Source organism: Citrus sinensis, chromosome 9, assembly GCF_022201045.2.
Source record: "Citrus sinensis cultivar Valencia sweet orange chromosome 9, DVS_A1.0, whole genome shotgun sequence".
Lineage (NCBI taxonomy): Eukaryota > Viridiplantae > Streptophyta > Magnoliopsida > Sapindales > Rutaceae > Citrus > Citrus sinensis.
In genome coordinates this window covers 6,010,371-6,034,952 of record NC_068564.1, presented here as the reverse complement: position 1 = coordinate 6,034,952, position 24,582 = coordinate 6,010,371, and the positions used below count along the sequence as shown (strand labels likewise).

General features: G+C 34.3%; 4 protein-coding genes across 4 annotated transcripts; 2 read left to right on the top strand and 2 right to left on the bottom strand.

The window, feature by feature from the left end:
* Window positions 1-1,255: 1,255 nt before the first annotated feature.
* On the top strand, window positions 1,256-5,412 carry LOC102627827 (uncharacterized). Its single transcript, XM_006493843.4, has 7 exons — window positions 1,256-1,411; window positions 1,738-1,934; window positions 2,037-2,233; window positions 2,367-2,474; window positions 2,580-4,336; window positions 4,474-4,546; window positions 4,870-5,412. Exons 2-7 carry the CDS (start codon window positions 1,829-1,831, stop codon window positions 5,023-5,025), a joined length of 2,397 nt encoding a protein of 798 aa, XP_006493906.2. The 5' UTR covers window positions 1,256-1,411; window positions 1,738-1,828; the 3' UTR covers window positions 5,026-5,412.
* A 2,579-nt stretch (window positions 5,413-7,991) lies between these two features.
* LOC102627534 (dehydration-responsive element-binding protein 2F) lies at window positions 7,992-9,211 on the top strand. Its single transcript, XM_025093739.2, has one exon. The coding sequence runs from the start codon at window positions 8,160-8,162 to the stop codon at window positions 9,039-9,041; it is 882 nt and encodes a 293-aa protein (XP_024949507.2). The 5' UTR covers window positions 7,992-8,159; the 3' UTR covers window positions 9,042-9,211.
* A 1,747-nt stretch (window positions 9,212-10,958) lies between these two features.
* LOC102627247 (uncharacterized) lies at window positions 10,959-16,962 on the bottom strand. The gene is made up of 15 exons (XM_006493841.4): window positions 16,791-16,962; window positions 16,586-16,690; window positions 16,414-16,482; window positions 15,647-15,736; window positions 15,447-15,530; window positions 14,927-15,091; window positions 14,191-14,378; window positions 13,656-13,728; window positions 13,350-13,403; window positions 12,807-13,064; window positions 12,288-12,494; window positions 12,079-12,182; window positions 11,823-11,967; window positions 11,530-11,664; window positions 10,959-11,404 (listed from the first exon to the last, which is right to left on the bottom strand). The coding sequence occupies exons 1-15, from the start codon at window positions 16,878-16,880 to the stop codon at window positions 11,228-11,230; spliced, it is 1,944 nt and encodes a 647-aa protein (XP_006493904.2). The 5' UTR covers window positions 16,881-16,962; the 3' UTR covers window positions 10,959-11,227.
* Window positions 16,963-17,338: 376 nt separating this feature from the next.
* Window positions 17,339-20,364, bottom strand: LOC102626965 (adenylosuccinate synthetase 2, chloroplastic). The gene is made up of 4 exons (XM_006493840.4): window positions 19,976-20,364; window positions 18,764-19,456; window positions 18,298-18,609; window positions 17,339-17,926 (listed from the first exon to the last, which is right to left on the bottom strand). Exons 1-4 carry the CDS (start codon window positions 20,267-20,269, stop codon window positions 17,756-17,758), a joined length of 1,470 nt encoding a protein of 489 aa, XP_006493903.2. The 5' UTR covers window positions 20,270-20,364; the 3' UTR covers window positions 17,339-17,755.
* Between the last annotated feature and the right edge of the window lie 4,218 nt (window positions 20,365-24,582).

The following is a 24,582-nucleotide window of genomic DNA, read 5'->3' as shown; positions in this document are numbered from 1 at the left end:
AGATGTTATTTATAACTTCACAAACTCGATTACATATCCTATTATCTACATAAGCATGACTTGTCTTGTTTGTTTTCAAAAAATAGATGAAATGTCATAAATTAAAATTTTCATAAGACGCAATGTAGTACTTTATAGGGTTATAGTCAAGTTATTTATACTTACTGCCTTCTTGGTATGACTAAATAAGCATTTAGTTATCATAAATACTTATTTAATTCTATAGACTCTTATAAAAAACTTTACTATTTTTTCTTTATTTTTTTAATAAAGCTTTCAAATACTAAATAAGTTATTTTTTCTCTACTAACAAAAGTTTAAATTTTGAGTTTTTAGAAATGAAGGTTGAAAAGTTCTTTTTAAAAAAAGTTAAAATATCTTAATAGATTCTCTATTTATTTGACAATCTTATTTCATTATTTTAATAATATAACTTTAAAAAACTTGACTATTAAATTAATTTTATAATTTTTTAATAAAAACTTTCATTGACAACTAAACAACTAATATTTTTTTAGTAAAAGCTCTACTTCTAAAGTCTAAGAATAAAAACTCTAATTAAATAAAATTTATTTGGCATGTTACCACACAGAGCCTTACAACAAGTAAATAACTATAACATGCTGTTGATATTTTATTTTAGAGTAAAAATTTTTTTGAAATATTTTTATAAATTCATCAATATATGGGATTCAGCTATGGTGCAACTATGATACCATACCACAGTTGCTTTCAGCCATTGGATCCAGTTATGGTGAGAGCAATGACTGGATCCAATAGCTGAAAGCACAGTTGCACCATAGTTTTGTCTCAATATATGACATGTCTTATCGATTATGTATGACATAGCATAGAAGTTTTTACTCTTCGGTAAAAATTATATGTCCCGCATAACTCATGTTTTAAATGATTTAATAAATACTCATATTAAAATTTTGTCAAAATTATGTTAGTGGTTAAAGATGGTCAAGAGATGTTTATGGAAAAAAATAATTATTGGATTAATTGTTTAAACTTTTTATCTATTTGAATTAGTTTAAAGTATTGTGAATTTTTTTTAATTATTTTCCAAAACGGATGGGTTTTCGCAAATTGTGGTGAAAATATCTCACCCAAATAAAAATTTATCCAAGTTTTACAAGCATCCGGGGTTTAACATTATTCTATAAACTCCCTACACTCCCAAAATTTATCAAATTAACCCCCAATAACAAGTCCGCGGACGGAAACACCCCCCTCTCAAAATAATCACCATAACCTAAAATTTAAAAAATAATATTAATAATTATAAAAATTAACAAACGATTCGTCCCTCGTACGCTTCCTGTTTGTAGAGAGCTCGATTCAAACGAACACGCTCGACGTTAACGGCCTTTCCTTCTCATTCACTCATACGTTCGAATCTTCCCAGGTAATCAGCTTTGCGATTCTCTCAACATTAAACCCTCTATTGCTTTCAATTTTTCATTTTTTATTTCCTCTCGATTGCGGAAAGTAAATTAAATTTTGAATTTCCATTTAACCCAGGCTAAAAGAGCGAGCTTTGCTTAATATCAGTTCAAAAGAATATTTTTAATTTATTTTTATGTTATCAGAGGCATTACTATTACAACTTTGAAGCAATGGCTGCGAATTGTCTCTGCGTGGTGTCAGAAACAATGTGTTTTTAACTTTTATTATGCAATTCGTGCGTTGCCGATTGTAAAACCCTGAAAACTTGTATTATGATGGTTGTAGTTGACAGGTTGAGCGGATGCGAATCACCTGAATTTAGGTTACCGGAATAATTGTGCGGCTAAGGTCGGAAAAAAATTGTTTTTGATGAAAGATGGATGGTCTGGCTGATTTTTCGTCTGCGGGTTCCAGCCTTCTGTGGCTTTGGATAATTGAGTATTTGGCAAGCTTCAAGGAAGTAGATACGTCTATTTTGCATGGTACGTGTGCATTGCTACTGGAGGATGGATATGATATTTTGAATTGTGTTTAGAAGTGAGGATTGATTAGAGTTTGACGGGGTTTTTTTTTTTTGCACCCAGATTTGATTGAAACGGCTCCAGAAATTCCGGATGATTTGGCAAAAGTCACAAGGGAAATGGTTGCCTTGAGATGCTTGGAGGATTTGTTTGGTTCTAGTGATAAAGTTAATAATGACGGTCTTTCTTGTACGGAGAACAAAGTTGGGTTTGCTTTATCAGAAAGCTGCGAAGATGTTCTCCAGCAAATACTCCAGGAGGTAATGTATTTCAATTTCATTTATTTATTTGATTGCGTATTTTAAAGAAATAAAATTTAAGATACCATTTCATCTGTGAAACCATATTGGCCTTGGTTCTGTGATGTTGAGCCGTGACAATCTTGTTTGTCAGACATCAGCTTCTGATCTGAATATTGCTGGACCTGAGCTTTTGAAATGGGATGTCCATCCCTTTATTATGCATAAAAGAGCTTTGATGCCTAAATGTGCCTTACAACACGTAAGTTTTTTTTTTTTTTTAATTGTTTTTCTTGTTGTAGTACAATGAATTATAACTTAGGAATCTTAATTTGCTGTTTGTGTGGTTTATTTGGTTTACAAACAGCTGAAAGATACAATTCTTGAAGGAACACATCCATTGGCTGCCTCCTTGAAGGAAAGCAGTGGTTTGACGTGTGTAAGTGAGTGTGGCACAGCTCGTGTTGGTGATCTCGATCATAATGCCCTGGCAATGTCAGAAAAAGAGAATTTGCTTCCTTCAACATGTGAAAATAGGGATGGACAACCTAGAGATAATTTGCATATCAGAAATATGTTGCCTTTTAAGAGGAGTAGGGGTGACATGGCTACCAGAGATATGGCAGCACACACCAATGGAGTCCAGGAGAAGTGTGATCTCAATTATAATGCCAAGAAGCATAAGCAGGATGCAATTAGTAACCATCAGTCTGCAGATCAGATATCAGTTCCTACCTGTGGCAAAGAAATGGTGGAACCTCTTTCTGGAAGAGATGTTGCAGTGGCTGGCAGAGAAGGTTCCCATTTTTCAAACCAATCTCAAGATGCAGGCCTGGAGGAAAGCCAGTTTCCGGATGATGGTTGTGACAATTGCGATGACTTGAGGAGGCTTGGGCAGAATGGTGATGTTAATGATGACCAAATCCAGCATAATCAAGCAGAGGATGGCCATAATGCTGCCAGACTGCCTCGAGCCGAACCTGTTCAAAATGCAACAGTGGATGAAGCCAATATTACTGAACGCGTACCCTCTGTGGGTACTCAACACGAAGATACTGAGGATGAGTCTAGAGGTGAAGTGGAACATTCTTGTGAAGAAGAAACATTGAGTGATAATGATGCATACCATAATGATAGAATTGATGTTGCTGTGAAGAAAAGTCATTTTTTGAGCTCCCAAGCTGCATTAGGTCATGATTCCTTGGCTACGAGTGGGTGGACAGAACAAAACCTTTGTGTGAAGTGTAACAAGGATGGTCAGTTGCTATCTTGCAGCTCCAGTACTTGCCCACTAGCGGTGCATGAAAACTGCTTGGGTTTTCCCGTAAAATTTGATGAAAAGGGAAACTTTCATTGCCCTTTTTGTGCATATACTCTCTCCATTTCAGAGTACCTTGAAGCCAAGAAAAGAGCTTCTGTGGCAAGGAAAGAACTAGCTGCATTTATGCAAATGGGCTCTGTGTGTCATCAAATGGACCTTGCCAATAAATTACACAGCAAAGACCCAGGTCATTCAGGAAGCAATGGAGATAAAGACATTCATGAAAATGGGAATGTGGGAGAGCAAGAAAACAACCAAGAAAATCAAAATGGTCAACATTTACATGATGTTAGTGACCAACTATGTCAGAAACATAGAGCTAAGAAGAAAAAGGCAGAGCCTTTACATGATGTTAGTGACCCCTTATGTCAGAGACATAGTGCTAATAAGAAAAAGGCAGAGACTTCTGCATCATGTGTTAATGCCAATTCACCTTGTAGAGAAGAAGAGGCCAATGCATTTAGTGGGAGAGATTGTATCTCTAATGGAGATAAGGTAGTGGAAGAAAATATGGATAATTACTGCCCTTCTGAAAGAGGACTTGAAGGTCAACCAGAACGCACACCTCCTGAGTGTGGTAAACTAGCCTGTACAAACACATATGTTGAGCCTATGGATGATACAGAAGCTGAAGCCAAACTTCAGAAGGAAGATGTACAGCCTGCAAGTAGTGAATCTAGTGATCCACCAGAAAGTCCTGTTATTGCTCTTAATATTGATGAAGAGGAAATTTCTGAAAGTGAAGATGATAAGTTTATTATCTCTAATTACTCGATACGATTCCGAAGGCCGAAAACGCATTAGTAAGTATTTCATCATCCAGAGTTAACAATTTTTCTTGTTGTTACAACTTATGACAGGCATGTCTAATGCCTTGAAAGTATTAGTTGCACATTCCATTGAAGTGAATTACTGATGATAAATGTTGTTCATATTTCAGCACATACCCGCCTATTCCTCAGTTGAGACGAAAGAAAGTTCCATGGACAGCTAAAGAGGAAGAGATACTTAAGGTAATTTCCCCTTTTTTCCCTGGACATGTAAGTCAAAAGACAATAGTATTGGACTTCCTTTCTTCTGAAGGTCATATTCTTCATAAAAATGCTAAATTTTAGATACATCATTGTTTGAAAGTGTGAAATTCCAGATTTTGTTTTCCTTCATGTCTGCTACATTATGGGCACAATGAAATATTAGGAGTCTCTCAGTATTAGCATCATTAATACGAATTTTCACATTATAAATTCTTACCTACAATCTTTTGTAATTATTACTTCCTCCCTTTTCCATTTAGATGGGTAGTATCAGATACTAACCCCTGTTACTGCTTTTGCAGAAGGGAGTGCAGAAATTTGCTAGTGTTGACGACAGAATTATCCCATGGAAGAAGATATTAGAATTTGGTAGTTCTGTGTTTTTCGGTGGTCGCACAGCAATAGACCTGAAGGATAAGTGGAGAAACATGTGCAAAGGAAGCCCAAGGTCTAAATGACGTTTTATCATCCTGTTCAGTTTCTGGTCAGGTTGCTCATGTAAAAAGATTTCCCTGTTTCCTCCACCTCTTCAATTTTCTGGGGGACAGGTGTTTTTGTTGCTCCTGACAGTCAAAGATCATGTGAATATGAAAGAAAGTGATATTATTGTTGTATTTTAGTTTACCCCTTGATCTTCATTTCTGTAAATTACATTGTGTTGTCAATGATGGAAGGTTAGAGGATGATAGCTTGTAATGTCTTAATAATCTTTCTTTCTTCTGATTAGTACTGAATGTTTAATCAGAAGTACACTGCCTTTTTTTTTTTCCCCTTTCTTTTCTATTTCGTGTATACTCATGGGCAAACGATGTTAGGCAATGATAAGCAATCAGCTTGATATTGCTTCTCCTTCTAATGCAATTGAAAAGTTGTCTTTGTTGGGGAAGAGTAACAATTAGCATCCATCTCGAGGAGATTTATGTATTTCTTCTACAAGTTTTCTTAGCATGAAATCACTCTTGGTGGACTTAGATAATGATCATCCATGGGAGGATTGGTCTATTGAATCAAGGTGGGCAGCATAGATAACCAAAACATGGCGAGGATTTTATCAGAATTTACACAGGATCGTCTTTTGAAACATCTAACTCGGTGAGTCTGTGCTGCTTCAGATGAGAGGGGTGTATTTTGCAGTTCGGATTGAACTTCTGAAACAGCAATGATCTAGATTTTACGTGCTCTATGAAATTGTGTCGTTAATCATGTGATTCTGAAGAACCATTTCCTACATAATTTGTTGCAGCTATGTGTGAACCAAGTTGGAAAAGCAAAGATACCCAGATCAATCTTTGACTCTAGGTAATTGTCCTTGTCTGATGAGATCATTTCTCACATTTGGATTGTGTTATTGTGATGCCAAAAAGTGACCAAGAGTTTAGCTCTCTTCATGTTGAATGAGACAATTACAATCGATCTTCTCATCTCTTCATTTATATCAAGAAATTGGGGTTTGTGCTCCTCATTTTGGTTAAAAAAAAAAAAATGTCTTCTGGATTCAGTCTAGGCACTGACAGATAATGCATACATATCTACTCATGTCAGAAAGTAAATATTACCATTTCATTCAATTGAACATGTGACATGACATGAGGATAATTCAAGAATCTGGTGTTGCAGGCCTTGAGAATGAAAGAAAGAAAGAAAGAAAGAGAGAAATGGGATTGCATTTCACTTGCATGGGATAAAGGTGAAGCAAGTCCCGGGAATCAGGTTGTGAAGGTGCAGTACAACATGTGAAAGTGAAATTCAAGCTCGTGAAAATCAAAAATGTTTTTGTGATCTGAGGTGGTGGTGGCATGGCAAAATTCAATTCATCCATTCTCATGCGTATTTATTATGTAAGATTGCAGAAGAAACACGCTCACCACTCACACTACTCACTCCACTTTTATACAAAATAGAGGATCCGAGGGAGAGACGCACTCTCACTGTCAGGCTTCACTTAAAAGCAAAATCTATTTATACCCAAAAGAATTCATTCATTTGTCACCCGAAAGAATCATAATAAACCTCATTTATTTATTTGATGGTTTTTCAAATAGGAAAATTATCATTTGTATACCCTTAGTTTACTCCATTATTAAAAATACTATAATACTTTAATGGTGTATCAATCGTCCACTCTAAGTTGATAAAATATATCAGCCGACCACCAAACCGTTAGTTGCCATTTAAATATGATAACATCAAAAGGGTAATTTGGTCTTTTCATATGATACAAATGATAATTTAAGGGTATACAAGTGATAAAAAGAGAATTTAAGGATATACAAGTGATAATTTTTAAGGGTAAAATCGTCAATTCACTATAATTTCATTAACTTTCAAACGACAATTAACAGTTTGGTGGTCGGCTGATACATTTTATCAATTTAAAATGAACGACTGATACACTCTCAAAGTGTTATAATATTTTTAATAACGAAATAAATAAAAGGTATACGAATGATAATTTCCCTTTAAAATAAAACATCTAAATTTATTCGTTCCCTTAGTTTAGTAGGTCGTGAATGCACCCAGGATTGGCAAAGGTAACAGAACTTTGTTGGCTTTCCGTTTTAATGCTTAAATTTGATGAGGTGTCAAAGACCCACCAAGCTATCATTGACCTCTGTTTTGTTTTCTTCTGAGCAAATATTGAAAATTGAAATTCCATCCTGCCCGTGAGCTACTTTATGCAATTTTATCTGTCGAACTGATGGCATAATAATAATCCGGAAGCTTTTTATGTTAAAGAGTTTCCTGATTGTCCCACCGTGCCTCTAAAACTAAAAGCATGACCCCTATTGGCTCTGTAGGAGTAAGAAATTTTAATAATGTACACAACAAGCAGATCCAATAATCATTCTAAGAACATTCTAATCAATCCACTTCTGATTGGAATTACAGTTACATAAAACTATTTAATTTGACGGGCCCAAAAGTAGTGTACTTGTTTTGGTGATAAGATTTCTTCTTCTAGTTAAAACTCTAATTTGTAAGTAGTAACTTCAACTCCAAAGTTAATCATGAAAATACGATAATGAAATGAAATTATTGCTGTGTTTAGTCTTTAACAATTCTCTCACTCCCCTTAAACAGCCTTGACTTTATTATTAGCACGGCAACAATGGATGGTTTAGCATTTGGGACTAATCTTGATTAACACAATGACGATTAATTGTAGAAATTACTTTTGAAAATCATTATAATCTACCTTACTTAAAAAATTAGAATTAATGTTAATCAACATAACGATAATGACACTTGATATTCAAGGAGAAGTGGAATCCAATTGCACAATTTTATGTTTAGTCAAGTAAATTTTTGATTCTATAGAGTATCTCGATCACATTATTTGTCAATAATAATGACAATAAATAATTATTAAAACAACTAATTTTTTTAAGAAGAAAAAATTCATAGATCTTTTTTTTGGGGGGGATCTCAGTAACGGTCGAATGGGGGCTTAAAAAAGCTTTCCCCAAACGTGAAAACATTTAAATCAAACATCTCTCTCACACTCTACATATTCCGCGCCTTTCTTTCCCGTTTCTTCACACATTCACTCCGTCACTCTCTTTACTTCACTGAGCTTTCACTCAAAATCCCAATGGAGAGTTACAAAAAATCCCCATTAAAGCCATGGAAGAAAGGTCCAACAAGAGGCAAAGGTGGCCCTCTCAATGCTTCTTGCCAATACCGAGGGGTTAGGCAACGAACATGGGGAAAATGGGTGGCTGAGATCAGAGAGCCCAAGAAGAGAACTAGACTTTGGTTGGGTTCTTTTGCAACGGCTGAAGAAGCTGCCATGGCTTATGATGAAGCTGCTAGAAGATTATATGGCCCTGACGCTTATCTCAATCTTCCCCATCTTCATACTGACAATAATAATCCTTCATCAAACAATAAGTCACACAATAAGTTCAAATGGGTGCCTTCGAAGAACTTCATTTCAATGTTCCCTTCTTGTGGGTTGCTTAATGTAAATGCTCAGCCTAGTGTTCATGTTATTCACCAAAGGCTTGAGGAGCTTAAGAAAAATGGGGTTTTTAATCAAACCTCTTCTTCTAGTTCATCTTCCGGGGAATCAAAAGTCGAAGCTCCAACTACATGCATTGGTGACAAAACCCTTTTAGAGGCTGTTTCAGTGAGGGAGAAAGAGGTCGAAATTTCATCTGGGAATATGCTGGGATGGCGTGAAGAGAAGAAGCAGATTGATCTAAATGAGTTTCTGCAGCAACTGGGGATACTGAAAGAAGAGAGTCAAGCTGAGGTAACTGAAGGGACGGAAGGTTCTTCAGGAGCAGCAGAATCAGAATCTTCAATGAAAGATTATGGTGAACTTGCAGCCTTCGCAGACACGAGTTTCAATTGGGATGCACTGATCGAGATGCATGGAAATGGAATTGCAGGTCATCATCAACTAGGAGGCTTCCAGCTTTATGATGTTCAAGAAGAGGTGACTTTGCCTACCTCCATTTGGAACTTCTGAAAGAATCAGCTGATTTTGAACTTGACGTTTGCTTCACCAATCACTATATTGTCATAGAAATATAGTATGTTATCAGTCAGACTAGTCTATAGAGTACTTGGTTCTAGATCTACTGCAGGCTCTGCTTTAATCCCTATCTGATAGTACTAAAGAATCATAGGAGAAATTTCGTTACATTGTTGACCATTAAGAAAGAAAGAGGAGACATGCTGTAGAAGCTGAAAGTTCAACTTTCCAGGCTTGCAGCTATAGTAATGATCTTGTTTCCACTTTCCAGTCTATATTTAATTCAGTTGCATGAAGAAAAATGAGCATGAAAAATGAAAAAATGTATTGCCGGCCAAAAAATAGTTAGATGAACAAATAGTTAGGATTGGATCTTTACGTAAAGATGTTATAATCCAAACTAATTATGACTTGAGTTCTCAAGTCTATGAAGTACAATGACAACTACAAGTTTCATTAAGGCATATCACTGGAGAGAAATTAATGCATCGACAAACATACCCACTAAATATATATGCCACGTTGCAGTAATAATTAAGAAAGCAAAGCTCTGTTGGCAAGCTTCCCATGACCCTTTACAAAATTCCCACATTAATTGTTACTCTTTTGATTGGATATCTTTTTTTTTCATATTTTTTTAGTACTTAGATATACTTATAGTCAAAATTCTATTAAGACTATCAATACTAACTAGGCTATACTAAAAGGATATTTATTCCACCCTATTAATAAAAAGACATTTTTATCTCTGCCCAATTCCACCAATTTAATTAAGAGAAGAATTTAGTCCCAATCAAACTCATGTATTCAAACTAGAGTGCACGGGTTATGCCAATCGAGTTCTGCTATTTATCTCGGGTCAAACCTCGGGTTAAACCTCAAAGCCAATAAACGACACCGTTTCAATCCTTTTTTTTTTTCCTTTCATTCTCCATAAAACGACGTCGTTTTAGCTTGGTTAAGGCAGCAACGACAACCCCAAATTACTCAATTGGATCAGTTCATACTTCATAAAGCAGGAAAACTGGAAAAGAATTCTTCAACAAGAAAGAAGCTCAAATGATTTAAAAATTTCTGCATCCTTCTGGGTTTCTGAAACCTCTCCGACAAATTCAAAAACCATAAAGGAAAATCAGACAAAGTTAAATAAAAAATCTGTTGAAGAACTTCACAAAATTTACAAGTTTCGCTTTGACCACTGTGATTGTTCTTGCTTCTAAGAATAGTGATACTACATTTTGATTATAGTTGTTGTACTATACTTCCAGAATTTATTTGTCCATAAGTTTCGCCTATGATCTGCTTGGGGATTTCAGATGTTTCTCTTAGCCCAAGCTCTTTTTGCATAGAGTGAGAAAAACCCAAATAAAATATACATGTAATGCTGACATCTCATTAAATTGCTAACTAAGTCTTCATGCAAGTATCATTTACCAATGACAATGATACCAGTTGTGAAACGAAGGGGAAGAAAGCAGTGGTCTAACATAGAAATAGAAGGAGAATGGCTGTGGTGAGAGTAAGACGAAGAGGAGAGAAAGCAATTTAGGGCAACGAGCAATTTGGGACTGTCGTTGCTGCCTTAACCAAGCTAAAATGATGTCGTTTTAGGGAGAATGAAAGCGAAAAAAAAACAAAAAAAATTGAAATAGCATTGTTTATTAGTTTCGGGGTTTGACCCGGAATTTAACTCATGGTAAATAGTATTTTCGCATGCCAATCAGCCCATCGGCATCCTTTTTCTTCTTTTCAGAGTCACTATTAACTGGCTTGGCATTTCTAGTACAACTCCAGACTTCATAATTCTCGTGATGTTATAAGGCTCCCCGTATGCAGTCAATCTAACCGGAAGACAATTTACTTTGGACACAAAATAAAGTCTGGAGCGGAGTCGTTCATTGCATATCGATATTCTTGTAAAACTCATCAACTATCATTATTATCAGCACATGTACACTATACCTGGGTTTAGCATGATGCATAACACAGATGAATGGGGTGTGTCTAACCAGCCTATACTTCATATGACTAGGCAACAACCGCAAGAAATTCAACTTCTGGATAAAATCAACTTTCTACTGCTCCAATTTTCAGTAATTTGATACGCTATGAATCATATTCTACCATCAATAGATTGAAATGGCCCAACAGAGTTTACATCGAGTCTTCTTGGCAGATCCTTATTCATTGAGATACTCTGAGCCACTTAGATACTCAGCATGCTCTTCAAAATACTCAATCAATCGCTTTAAGAACCCATCACTACTTACTGTCTCAGTGTCGCAGACAAGACAACACTGTCTTCTTGCTCGTGTCACTGCCACGTTCATTCGTCTGCGGTCACTCAGAAACCCCACCTGAAATATTTCAAAAGAAGTCTTGAGTTGCAACCATTTTTACAACTTATTTCTTGGGCACAGTGAGACTATTAATATCTAAATGCTAAAAAGCAACAACAGTAGAGCATGGATGGTTAGACTACCTCTTTCTTTGAGTTTGATCGAACCATTGAAATAATAATCGCCTCCTTCTCCCGCCCTTGGAAACCATCAACTGTTGAGATCTCCATATTTTTTAGCTTATCATCCTTACTTCTCAATATCTTCAGTAAGACAACCTGCAGTATAAGTTGCAAAATAAATTATATACAGAGTTTATGCATGAAAAAGTTACTATGTTTCCATTTATTTGGTAACCAATTCAAACAGTCCCTAAATGCGTCGAGTTGTGAAATTAATTGTGATTGTTGAAAAAGTACCAAAGGAACTTTCATACCTGCGCAGCATAAGGGGTAATAATTCCAATATCAGAAGCATGGACTCCACTTTGAATCAATCTCTTTGCATGGGCCATGGCAACCTCAGCTTCACCTTCATTCATTGTGCTATCTTCTTCGTCCTTCTTTTCTTCCATGTCACATCTGAAGCAGATCAACATGAACAATTAACAATATTCATATGCATCATAATGGAGTTTACAGCTTATGGGGAACACAGATTAATTTAAAAAATTCCAGCAGTAAACAGTGTACCCGGCTATGTCTATGAGAAGAAGGGTTGGTTCTGTAGAAGATGTCCTCTTTACACCCTCAAGATCAAAAAGCATATGTGCTGCAACACTTGGATGGGCTTTGATCTGTAATCATTAATGACTGTGAACTATCATGAAAAGCCAAAATTTGACTTCTGTTTATTTACTTATTTTAACTATATAGCCTGCATCCAGAAAAGATTGGAGTACCTTGCTGTTGTAAAGCTCCTTAGATGACCAATTCATAATATGCTCATGCATGCGATACTGTACAGTCAGCATAGACGTTACTTCATCTCCATAAAGGTCTGCAAGACGCTCAAAGAGAGTTCTTCCTAATCCTTTCTTCTCAGCTTCCACACTTTGGACGGTTGGAGGAAGCTGAAGATGGTCTCCTGCGAGTATACATCTTGAACCCTGAAACAAGTACATATTGTTTGAGGATTAGTACCCAAAACCTTTTTCCCCTGAAATTCATTAATTCACCACAAATATGTTAACAAGAAAACACACATATCGGAAGCAAAAACAATTATGTCAACTCTCTTTGAAGATCACATTCATATTGCAATAGCCACCCAAAAAGAATAATCATTAACAATCCGATATGAGTAAAAATTAGTGCATTAAGATCCTGTAATGTAAGCCTGTGACTGTTTGTTTTAAGTGTATAAACATGTTTTCGCATTCAAAAGCCTATGCATACATTCCTGCAATAAGCACCAGTACCTTCAGTAGAGCTATCCAGCATGCTATCTCAAGTGCCTGAGCAGCTTCATCAATAATTACCAAATCAAATGATGTATTATCCAGCTTGCGAGAAACTGCACCAGTCAAAGTTGTCAACACTACATCTGCATTTTTAATCACATCTGTCACAGCTAACTGCTGTCTTTTACGCTCTTCTTTGGAAAGAGTCCTAAGCTCCTTCTGGATTTCTCTCCTAGTGTTTTTGTCCTTGGTTTTCAGCAATTTCCCATTTAATGCCTAAAAAGAACGTAAAGACATATTGAGATATTTATAAAATCAATATTGTCAGGCAAGCATGAAATTCATTCTTGCTCATATAAAAAATCAAAAGAGGAATGCCAACTAATGACTTCCATGAACCATTGGGACTGATTAGCTTATAACAGTGGTGTATCATCTTTCTGGAAAGTTCTCAATCTCATATCCAGGCAAAAGTAAATCATTAAAAATTTTAAAAAAAGGGCAAAGAAAACTTATAGTTGAACATCAAATATGAATAATAGTGTAGCTCTAGTTCTATACCTTCATTTCTTTTCGGATGTCACTTGCAAGAGAACTATTATCCCCTCGCAGAACCTACCAGAAAATAACCAAGTATAAGAATGTCAAATAACTGAATAATCCAGAAGGAAATATTCCATTACACTGCCATATTCAGTAACTAGAAGAGAGAGTTCTAGCAACTGATAACAGAGTATGCATTCATTTTTCATGAACGTATGAGTGCAGTGAATGGGCGGTATTTAAAATGTACCCAAAAAAATTAATGAAAAATTGAATTCCGGTTTTCTTTTTTTCTCATTTTCAAATTTGCAGGTTTATACATACCTGTGCATCCAGTGCACTTTCCAACACTTGAGGTAGTAAACGCGCAGGATGCCCTAGTCTCACCAGCCTTACTCTAATCAAAGAAGTGGAAATGAAAATACATTTTAGGTATAATAACTTACCACATAAAACCAAGTTAACACATACTATATGAAATCGAAATACAGACCCTTACAAGTTATTTTGCAATCCAGAGTCATTTGATCAGGATGGTAGTAATTTATTCAAGTCAAAGCACATATTTTCACTATTAAGGAAAAATTCAAATTGTGAAAATCACAGAAGTGTACCAAAACCACAAATTGGCAGCATAGTTCAAGAGTATAACATTTTTCATTCTTAATTATTTAATCAAGCTGCATTGCATGCCATCACTATGTTATCCATAACGGTAAACCATGTTCATACGGAAAAAGGACAATATTGGGATTATGATAAAATTAGAACATCTATGGCTTTGCCAAATACTTTTACCATAGTCCAAGTCAAGATTTAACATATGATATCATTTCCTAACGTATAAAGGCATCTATACCTGTGAGGAACAAGCCGTTCAACAATGTTATCAACAGCAATATTTGAAGCAGCACATGCAAGAATCTTTGATCCACGTTTCACTTCTTGTAAGATAATTTCTACCACTGTAGTGGTTTTTCCAGTTCCAGGGGGTCCATGCAGCATGAAGACATTCTTTGATGACAGGGCCTTTGAAATGGCATCTTTCTTGAACAAACATAAAAATAGACAAGTGAAACAAAAGCAAAGCAGAGAACGTGCTTTAGTTAGTGAGAAAAGAAGCATGGGATAAACCTTGCAACTAAATATCCAAATATATAAAGCCAACATGCATGAAGAACAAACACAAACTTAAATCACAGGATTCTATGTATCTGATCATTTGGACCATGCTAATTATCTATATAAGGCCCAACCGTCTGATTGCCTAATTTGAGCCAAAATATCTGAGCAGGATTACTTCTCTACTAGACAATAGAGTCTGCTCAGTAATCACTAAGATATACCAAAATACAGAATTTCTAAATAACAAGCAGAATTAGATTTTCATATAAAAAGAGAATGTTATATGCTCAAGTGCAAAATACTTGTATGATTGGAGAGTTAACATGTTCTGATATCAAAAATATTTTCACCATTGATCATATTGAAAAGAAATAAATATCTTGAAAAACAGTAACAAACTAAACAAGAAGAATAAGAAAGACTCATGAACCTTCCAGAAAGGAGAAATATAGAAGTGTTTTCTTATTCACCTGAGAGTGATCAAGGTTAGAGTTAAAAGGTTTGAAGGCAATGTCCTTTTTCAACACTGTTGGCTTTTGCTCTCCGAATAAGACAGGTATTAAGCCAGCAGCAGGTCCATTCTGCACACCTTTGCTCAACTGAATCAAGGCATCCTTCATCCTACGGTAAGTCACCTGTATATTATGCCCGTTTCAGTAAGCAAGCTCATTCTATTTGATGACTGAACTAACACCTTATAACCCACTAGGTGTTATGAATTAGCATCATACCTTTTCTGAATTCTGTGGCTTGTACAAGCCATATGTACAGTAGAAAATTATGAATGTAGAATATGATACTTCTATTAAAGTTCAACCACTGCTATTCACATGATACAAAGATACGAATTCCACACGAACATTACAAAAGGTATGATGCTAATTCCACACGAACATTACACCAGGAAATAGAAGAAATCCAAAAATTTAAACAAAAATGATTTTTCATCTCATACAACTCACAACAGATTATAAATTTCAAAAAGCATACCTCATTTGCCAGCTTCTCCAGGCGTAGAGGACTATTTAAACCTTCTTCTGGGATGTCATCAAAAGCAACAGTGATTGAGGAGTCCTGTTCATTAAAACACCAAATCAGTGATCACGAGGCACCAAGAGGAAGATCATGCACAACTGGAAAGATGAGTAAGAACAAATTCACCCGAAATCCTGTTCCAAAATCAAAATTACCTTTAACCGGTAGACTACACCTTGTCCAAGAGCAGGAGATCCTAAATCAGCTTTATTTGGTTTTAACACAACTACATCATGGGTTCCAAACTGCACCAGGTCAACGATACATCAGGAATTCCCAAAAGAGGAGTAAATGGGGAATTGAAGCAAAAGAATGTTATAAATTTCACTATGAGTCAACATAAACACAGTCAGGATCATTTCCTAATAGTTAAGAAATAATGAATCCCTATCTCCAGTGAGAAGAACAAGGAAAACGAGAACTACTTGAAGGGGAACAACAACAGACTGAAAACTACAGTATCTAATGGCAGATTTATAAGCCCCTTAATGAATTGTCCAGTGCTAACAAATTCTTTTCCGTATATCGATCATATGATTGATGGATTTTGTATGATTTCGTGATGAAAATTCTGTTAATGATGCTGGAGAGATTTTCCTACTGCTAAAATTGGTCACCAAACTAATAATGAAATTAGCATGGAATGTCACATTGGTAATATAACAAATGAGAACAAGAAACCTTATATGGATAACAATAACATTAATCCTTAAACTGTTAACATGTTTACGAATCAAACATGAAGTGTGCACACTGTAGTCAGACCCATAATGGAAGCAATAAAAATAAAATACTTTACTCATATCTGATAAAACAATCATATTATGCCTCACCAACCTTCAATTCAATTGCTAACACTAAAGATACCATGCTTCAATTTTCATTGCAGTAATGAAAACAAAATGGGACAGAAATGAAACACCTTGTGAGCAGGAAGAACATCTCCTTTAGTGGATTGAAACTCAAGAAGAGTTTTCCCCATCAGTCCTGTCTATTATCATAATCAAATTCAAAAAGTAAATAAATCTCTAATTTTTTTGGCCGTTAAGAAAATTATATATAATAAAAATAAACCCGTATAAATTTAGTAGAACCTGAGCATCAACACACTTCAAATTAAGAATAGTGGAGCCCTTCTTTTGAGCTGTATCAAGATTTCTCGACGCCCCAGAAGTGATAGAGGCTGATATTTCGGCTTCCTATGACCAAAGAGACCGTATTTAATTGGTTTGTGAGGTAAATGACAATGAGAAAGTAAAAATGAAAAAAAAAAAAGAGAATTGGGTTGATAAAAGAAACCTTCTCTAAGTCAATTAAAGGGGCCATAACGGAGACGAATTCTTGAAGAGACACAGCTGATTGTTTCTCCTTCGTCTTCCTTCCCTCCATTGTGTTCTTGCTGAGTGATTCTCCGCTTTCTGTCTGCTTTGGCTTTAGAGACAAACAAAGAGAGTGAAATGGCGAAGCGTGAAGCGGGTCTGCGTTTTTAAAAGCATCATATTTTTTAAAAAAAACATGTGCAAAACATTTTTACTGTTTTTCATTTCAAACACAAAAACACAGAAAATGAAAGCGTTACCAAATAAACCGTTTTCTCAATATTCCCTTTTAATTTTTTTAGCAATGAATGGATAATAGATTTTCTCCTTTCTGATATTTTGATATGCGTAGTCGTAATACTAGTTTTTTGTGAGCATTCACTATATTGATATTGGCTAAATCTAAATTAATATTGATATAAAATGTCCAAACTAAATTTTAGCCAAATTTTCTTAGCATATATGAAAAATGATGTGCAATCAATCTTTAACTTACAAAAAGGGATTTGCAAAAACGTACTTACAGAATTATCTAAGATTATAAGAGGCCAGTTTTGTTATTGATGGTAAGTAATAGACCTGAGATTCGACTCTTAATACAGGTTTGAGAAAATAATAAATTATTTTTGTAACCCAAATGCTGCCTGAAAGGAGTGTTGAGGTTGGCTTTTCGAAACTCTCCCTTCTGTCAGCTTTCTAATCTCTTGTAGCAGCTCAACAAAATTGATTGATACAACAATCAAAATAATAACGCAATGCAACACACTGCAATGCAATGCAGAGTGGCCTCAAGATGTGGAGACACATAATTGGTACACTAAATTCATGTAAACTAAATCAAATTCTGCTTTGCCCCCAAAATCTCTGTCAAGTATATAACTGGGGAATAAATTCAATTAAAATTCCTTGAAAGCTTTATGGAGCACTGCAACTTCAATTGTTATCCTACTTGTATATGAGAGCATCACGCCCAGGTCCAACGCCAATATAATTGATTGGAACGCCAACAAGTTCTTCTATCCTCTCCACGAACTCACGTGCTCCCTTTGGCAGGTCTGAGTAGTTTCTAACAGAAGAGATATCAGACTGCCACCCGGGTAAAACTTCATACTCGACCTAAACGCACAGGAAGGAAACAAGAGTTACAAAGAGGAATCAAGTACTTGTACCTGAAATCAAAAGGTAATTCCTACAATTTTACTGGCATCAAATTGAAGTTTCAATATGGTTGTCAGGCAGTATTACAGAACCAATGGTGGGATGGGAGATATCTTTATTCTTAACTACTAAAGCTTTCAATTGTCTTTCACTGTTTGGGTAGCTCAAATGAAGAAAAGGCCATCAACAGATGACATTTTTTTCCCTTCTGTGCTTCCTATTATGTGTGATATTCAAATCAGCAACAAACAATGATAGTCAATGCAATATATAATATTACCGTTTTAACCATATTAAGTATCTAATGAGTTGGGAAAAAACGAACTTGCCTTCAATTGCTCAAGCAGTAGAAGATCTGCAGGGAATGATTTGACTGGTGTACCATCAAATTGTTTATAAGCAACACCAAGCTGAATTTCAGGAAGCTCTGATAAAACATCCAATTTGGTGAGATTCAAAGAAGAGAAACCATTAATTTGACAGCAGTACTTCAATGCAACAACATCAAGCCAACCACAACGGCGAGGGCGACCAGTAGTAGTGCCAAACTCCTGCCCGGCCAACCTAAGGCGGTCACCTCCTTGCCCAAAAATTTCAGTCGGGAAAGGACCAGAACCTACCCTAGTAGTGTATGCTTTTACCTGCATAGAAGAAGAACAAAGTTAAGAGCTTAAAAAACCTTTGATCAACATGCTTTTCCTTTGAAGAATCAAGCCTATTTTCACAAAAGAAACAATTCCCTGACAAAAGAGAGAGAGAAACCAAGAGGAATAGATGAACAAAGTAACCACTAACCACACCAATTAGATCACCAACAACTCTTGGAGCAATGCCGAGACCAGAGCAAATCCCGCCAGCTGATGGACTAGAGGAAGTCACAAATGGATAAGTTCCGAAGTCAATATCCAGCATGGTTGCCTGACCACCTTCAACCAGAATCTTCTGCTTCTGAGCAATGGACTCATTCATGAAATGCACTGTATCAGTGATGAAAGGCTCCAGCCTCTTGGCAAATCTCTTGTATTTTTCAACTTCTTCCCTGAGAACGTCTGGGGTATACTTAAAACCTGGGAATCTTGCAGCTGCATCTGATAATAAAAGATCAAGCTTCTGTGGGAAAGTATCCATGTGCCTCAAGTCACATACTCTAATACCATTTCGGATCACCTTGCTGGAGTAAGCAGGTCCTATTCCTCTCTTGGTTGTGCCAATAAATGATTTAGCAAGCTCAGCTTCCCTAAGTCCATCTATCTCTTGATGAAAATCAAAGAGCAGGTGAGCCCGATCAGACACCAAAATCCTTCCCTTGCAGGAGACTCCATTAGCTTCCAGGCCATCAATTTCATTGAACAAGCCTGGCAGATGCACCACAACTCCATTTCCAATAACACATACAGTATCCTCATTCAGAATGCCTGATGGAACAAGATGCAGGGCAAATTTCTTTCCCTCTGCATTGTAGATAGTGTGACCAGCATTAGCTCCGCCCTGTTATCAGCAATGCTTAAGGCTTACAATTACCAGAAATCAAAATAACCATCTGATTACAACCTAAATTAACATTAACCCAAAAAAAAAAAGGTTCAGCAAACTGTTCCAAAATAACTGCTAAAAGATAGAAATCGGCCTTAAATGTTGTAACGCAAACAAACCATTGAATTGTGTACGGCAAAACAAAAGCACCTATACGCACAGACATTAGTGTACGGGTTGTCACAGTACAAAAATTCTACAACTGAACAGTGTGTTTGATAGTACTTTTGTAGACAGCCCTTTGGAGCAAAAATCAAATCTCACAAGAGCATGTAAAAGCAACTTCGCGTAAAAGCCCTTTCAAGTAAAGCACTTCTCACCAAAACACTAGAAACACAAGTAAAATCAAGGCACATTTCTCGTCAACTAAAGCACTTACAAGTGTTTTTTTTTTTTCTCCTTTCTGAGCAAATAAAAATCTAAAATGATCATAATAATTAATTAAATTTTAATAAAAGAGAGGTGTGGTGTTACTTGACAGCGAGCAACGATGTCGAAGTGCTCGGCAAGGATATCGACGAGCTTGCCTTTGCCTTCATCGCCCCACTGGGAACCCAACACGCCCGAGACCTGACTCAGCGACTCGATTTGACTCGGTAACTCGTTGGCCGTCACGGTTAACGAAGATGGAGCAGCCCCCGCCTTTGTCCTTGACTCGAAAGAAACGACGTCGCTGTTGCGGCGGAGGTGGAGAGTGGGCCTAAAGCCGGCCCACTTGGGTCCCGTTATAGGGCCGGCGTGGTTGAACTTCACCGAGGAGATATTCATGCTGCGTAGTAGTTGAGCGAAAGAAAAAGTGAAAAAGTGTGCAACCGAGAGAGAGAGAGAGAGAGAGAGAACAAGTGGGCTTTAGAGAGTGACCGCGCGACTAGGGATGGGCATATTTTAACCGAATTGATTTAAATCGATCCAAATCGATTATTTGGATCGGTTTGGATTAGTTTCATTAGTAAAAAAATTAGTTTCGGTTTATTGAATTACAAACCGACATCATTCGGTTTGGATTTTGGTTTGAAAGGATTCTAAACCGATTCAAACCGATCCAATCCAAAAATATTATATAATTACATTATATTCTAAGTTAAGCAATCTAACTAATTATATTTATCATTTTATGCAGATTTTCACAAATTCAAAACTAATTAGGCCATAAGTTTTGACGGACAAGATGCACAATATTTTAATTGTCAAATGTTGTTCAACTTTATTTTAATTTTGTGAGTTTATTTTGAATGAATAGGTTAAGAACTTCTTTATTAGGATGTATTATGTTGTAAACTTGTCTGGATGTATCTTTGAATTATTATGTAAATGTCAAAGTAGATATGAATAATATAAAAGAGGTATCAATTTGGATTACGGACACAAAAAAAAAAAATTTAGGTAAAATAATAAAAAAGAAGTGGGTTTTTAGCTAATAAACTCAAACCAAGAATCCAAACCGATCCAAACTGATCCATTAGGTAAAATAATAAAAAAGAAGTGGGTTTTTAGCTAATAAACTCAAACCAAGAATCCAAACCGATCCAAACTGATCCAGTCAGTTTGGATCGGTTCGGTTTGAAAAATTTTTAAGTTGATATCGTTTGAAATATTTTCAAACCGATAAGTTTGGATCGGTTTGAGAATATGTCTCAAACTGATCCAAACCGACTTTGCCCACCCCTACGCGCGACGGCGTGAGATATTATTTTAATATTTGTTGTGGGTGACAGAGAACAAAGTCACCCACTGGATACGCTACAGAAGAGCTAGTACAGGGTTTAACGGATAGTTTTGCCGTCCGCTAAATACCAACGCCGTCGTTTACATTAAATAGTACGAAGTATTGTCGAGATTTTATTAACCTGTAAGAGCAGCTGTTGTAATCATGGGTCCGCCTATGTTGCAACAGTTCAACATACAACAACTTTTCATTTTGTGTTTGATTACATTACATCATCGGCAGCCACTATGTTACATCTTGTGTAAGTAACAAACCGCCTACATGGATCGTTGGATTTGGGAATATGAAATCCAATGGATAATATTGAATTTAACGAAAAATAGATTACAGGTTGCATTAGTCCAAGATTATTTCAAACAAACCAGCTGATGAAATAGCCGCTAATCAAATTTAAAAGGGAAAAAAAAATCAAATTATAGGTTATAAATCTTATTTCCATCTTAAATCTATGTCTTTCATGGTGACTCAATGTGTATACTAATTTATAATTTGGATCTATATTAGAGCTAATGCTTCCCTAAATATCTAAGAAAATTTTCTTTTCATTTATTAAATATCTATTTCCAATAGCTTGTATATGTAGGATTTGAAAAGAGGAAAAATAATAGGGATGATAATGAGAGAAGATAGAGATGTTGATTCTCAAATCTAATATTAATGCTATACTTATGTTCCTATACTAAATAAATTATCCAAGGTTCGTGGTTAATGATACGTTGCAAAATTTTAATTTCTATTTAAAGCTTTATCTAATATGGCTTTTCATAAAGCTTAGAGAAAAGTAGAGCTTTTATGAAAAAAAATTAATTAGAATTGTGAATGATAAATTTTATTTAAAAATTTTAAAAAGTACTTTAATAAATAAGCTTTTAAAGTTATATATATTATGAAAGAAATGAAATAAGATTATATAATAAATTAAGAGTATCTTAGATAATTGAACTTAAATAAAAAACTTGCTAAGAGGTTTAAAATTTGAGTTTTTAATAGTGGATATAAAATAGTTTATTTAATTCTCAAAAACTCTACTCAAAATACAACTATGTAACACAAAAATTTTTAATAAATTTTTTGGATTAGTTAAGTATTTTTTTTTTTGAAAAAAAATATTTTTTTCATTGAGTAAATAATACTAAACATGCACTAAAGTGTTAAGACCAGAAGTTGTACAAATAAAACCATGAAATCATATGTTGGTGGATGGATATTTTTCAAATTTGCTGTAGGCTTTTTTTTTTCTTTTCTGCTGGGAAGTTGAAATGATGGCTACAACTTAAATTATGAATGGAGTAATCGGAGAATATTGAAACCCGTTTAATTTGGATCGTGCATTGAGGGACGAAAGGATAAAAAATTTAATTTTGAAATTGCTGTTGGGTACGGTACAATGACTTACCGTTGACAGCTTTTGCAACCGGATTACAATCGGTTAGTTCAATAATTTTATATCCCTATTTAACCGCCACGTGCTGCTGTTACATGGGTCAATTAGTCATGTCATTACTGTTACTTACAGCTGCTGTAACATAACCGGACCCTACATCATCTTATATTTTCTGCAAAATTTATTAGGAATTAAAAGTTACGAACTTTTACATATAAGTTCATTTTTAGAATAAAATGACATTTGAAAATAATTTTAATTTATTATTATTATTATATAAAATTATTGCTATTAAATTTATTATTTTAATTATTATTATTTATGATTATTACTGTCATTATTATTATTAAAATTTATTACTTTTATTATTTTAATTGTTATCATACCATAATTAATTCATTATTATTAATATTTATCTAGTTATGATTAAAATTAATGTTATTATTAAAATATATTAAATTTTTTATTTTAAGTATTATTAATTATTGTTGTTATTATTTTTATTAATAATATTATTATTAAAACTTATTAATAATTTTTATTATTATCATTATTAATATTATTATTTCAGTTAATTTTGTTGTTGTTATTATTGTTGTTGTTAAATTTTATTAATTTTTTGTTTTAATTAACATTATTGTCATAATTATTATTTTTAGTTTTATTTTTATTATTGTTTTAATTATAATATATACAAATAATATTAGGGACACAATTAACAAAGGACATTTTAATAACTTATAATAGTTTATTCCAATTATAAAGTAAGGTAAACACATCAATAGGAATGTTGTTCATTCCGATTCCTTATTACGATTCTAGTTCATTTCGATTCTTATTTAATAAACGCACCATTAGAATGTGCTTAAAACATAGTATTGTATATTGTTATAATATTGTTCACATTAATTTATTACTTACCTATGTTTGGAAGTTTTAAAAGTTAGATTGTGATCAATTGTATAATTCACTACAATGTGCTAAATTTTGTCTTAATTGAAACGTTAAATATATTTAATTTATATTTTTATTTTTACTATAATAATTATAATATTAAAAATAAATTATATTATAATATTATTTTATTTTATTAAATCATATTATATTATATTTATATATTAATAATTAATATAAAAATAATAATTAAAAAAATGAAATATTTATAAATTTGTGGAATAAATAAATGTATTTATCTTTTTTGAAGTTAGGACGCAAACATAAACTTTATTTTATATTTAACGAGTTGTGGCTCTTATAAACTAGTATTGAATCATGCATTGTAATTATATAATATCAATAATAAAAGTCCTCTTAAATTTCCTACTTCTTATTCATATCATTTAACAACTAAACTAATAAATAAAATAATAATAATTATATTTTTTTCTGACATTTCAAAAAACAAGAGGGATTGCAATGAAAATAACCTAAATAAATACACTCTGCCGTTGGATTTGCTTTTACCATTTTTGTCTTGGATCCAATGGTTAAATTACAAAATGACAAAAGAAGTGGTATGTTGCAACTGTTGCAACATAGACGGACCCTGTAATCATTCTAGTTTACTCCATCACTATTGCTCGAACTGCCATGCGACTAATATTACCATTCGTATTTCTTATATTTACTTTATTATAAAAAATAATATAATATTTTAAAAGTGTATCAATTATCTACTTTAAATTGACAAAAATTATCTATCGACCACTAAATTATCAGTTACCGTTTGAAATTAACGAAATTATAGCAATTTGACGTTTTTACTCTTAAAACTTAAAGAAAAATTATCATTTGTATACCGTTAAATTCTCTTATTATCATTTGTATCCCCTTAAATTATTACTTTTATCATATAAAAATATCAAATTACCTCTCTAACATTATCATATTTAAACAGCAAGTAACAGTTTAGTGGACAAAAGATACATTTTGTTAACTTAGAGTGGACGATTGATACACTCTCAAAATGTT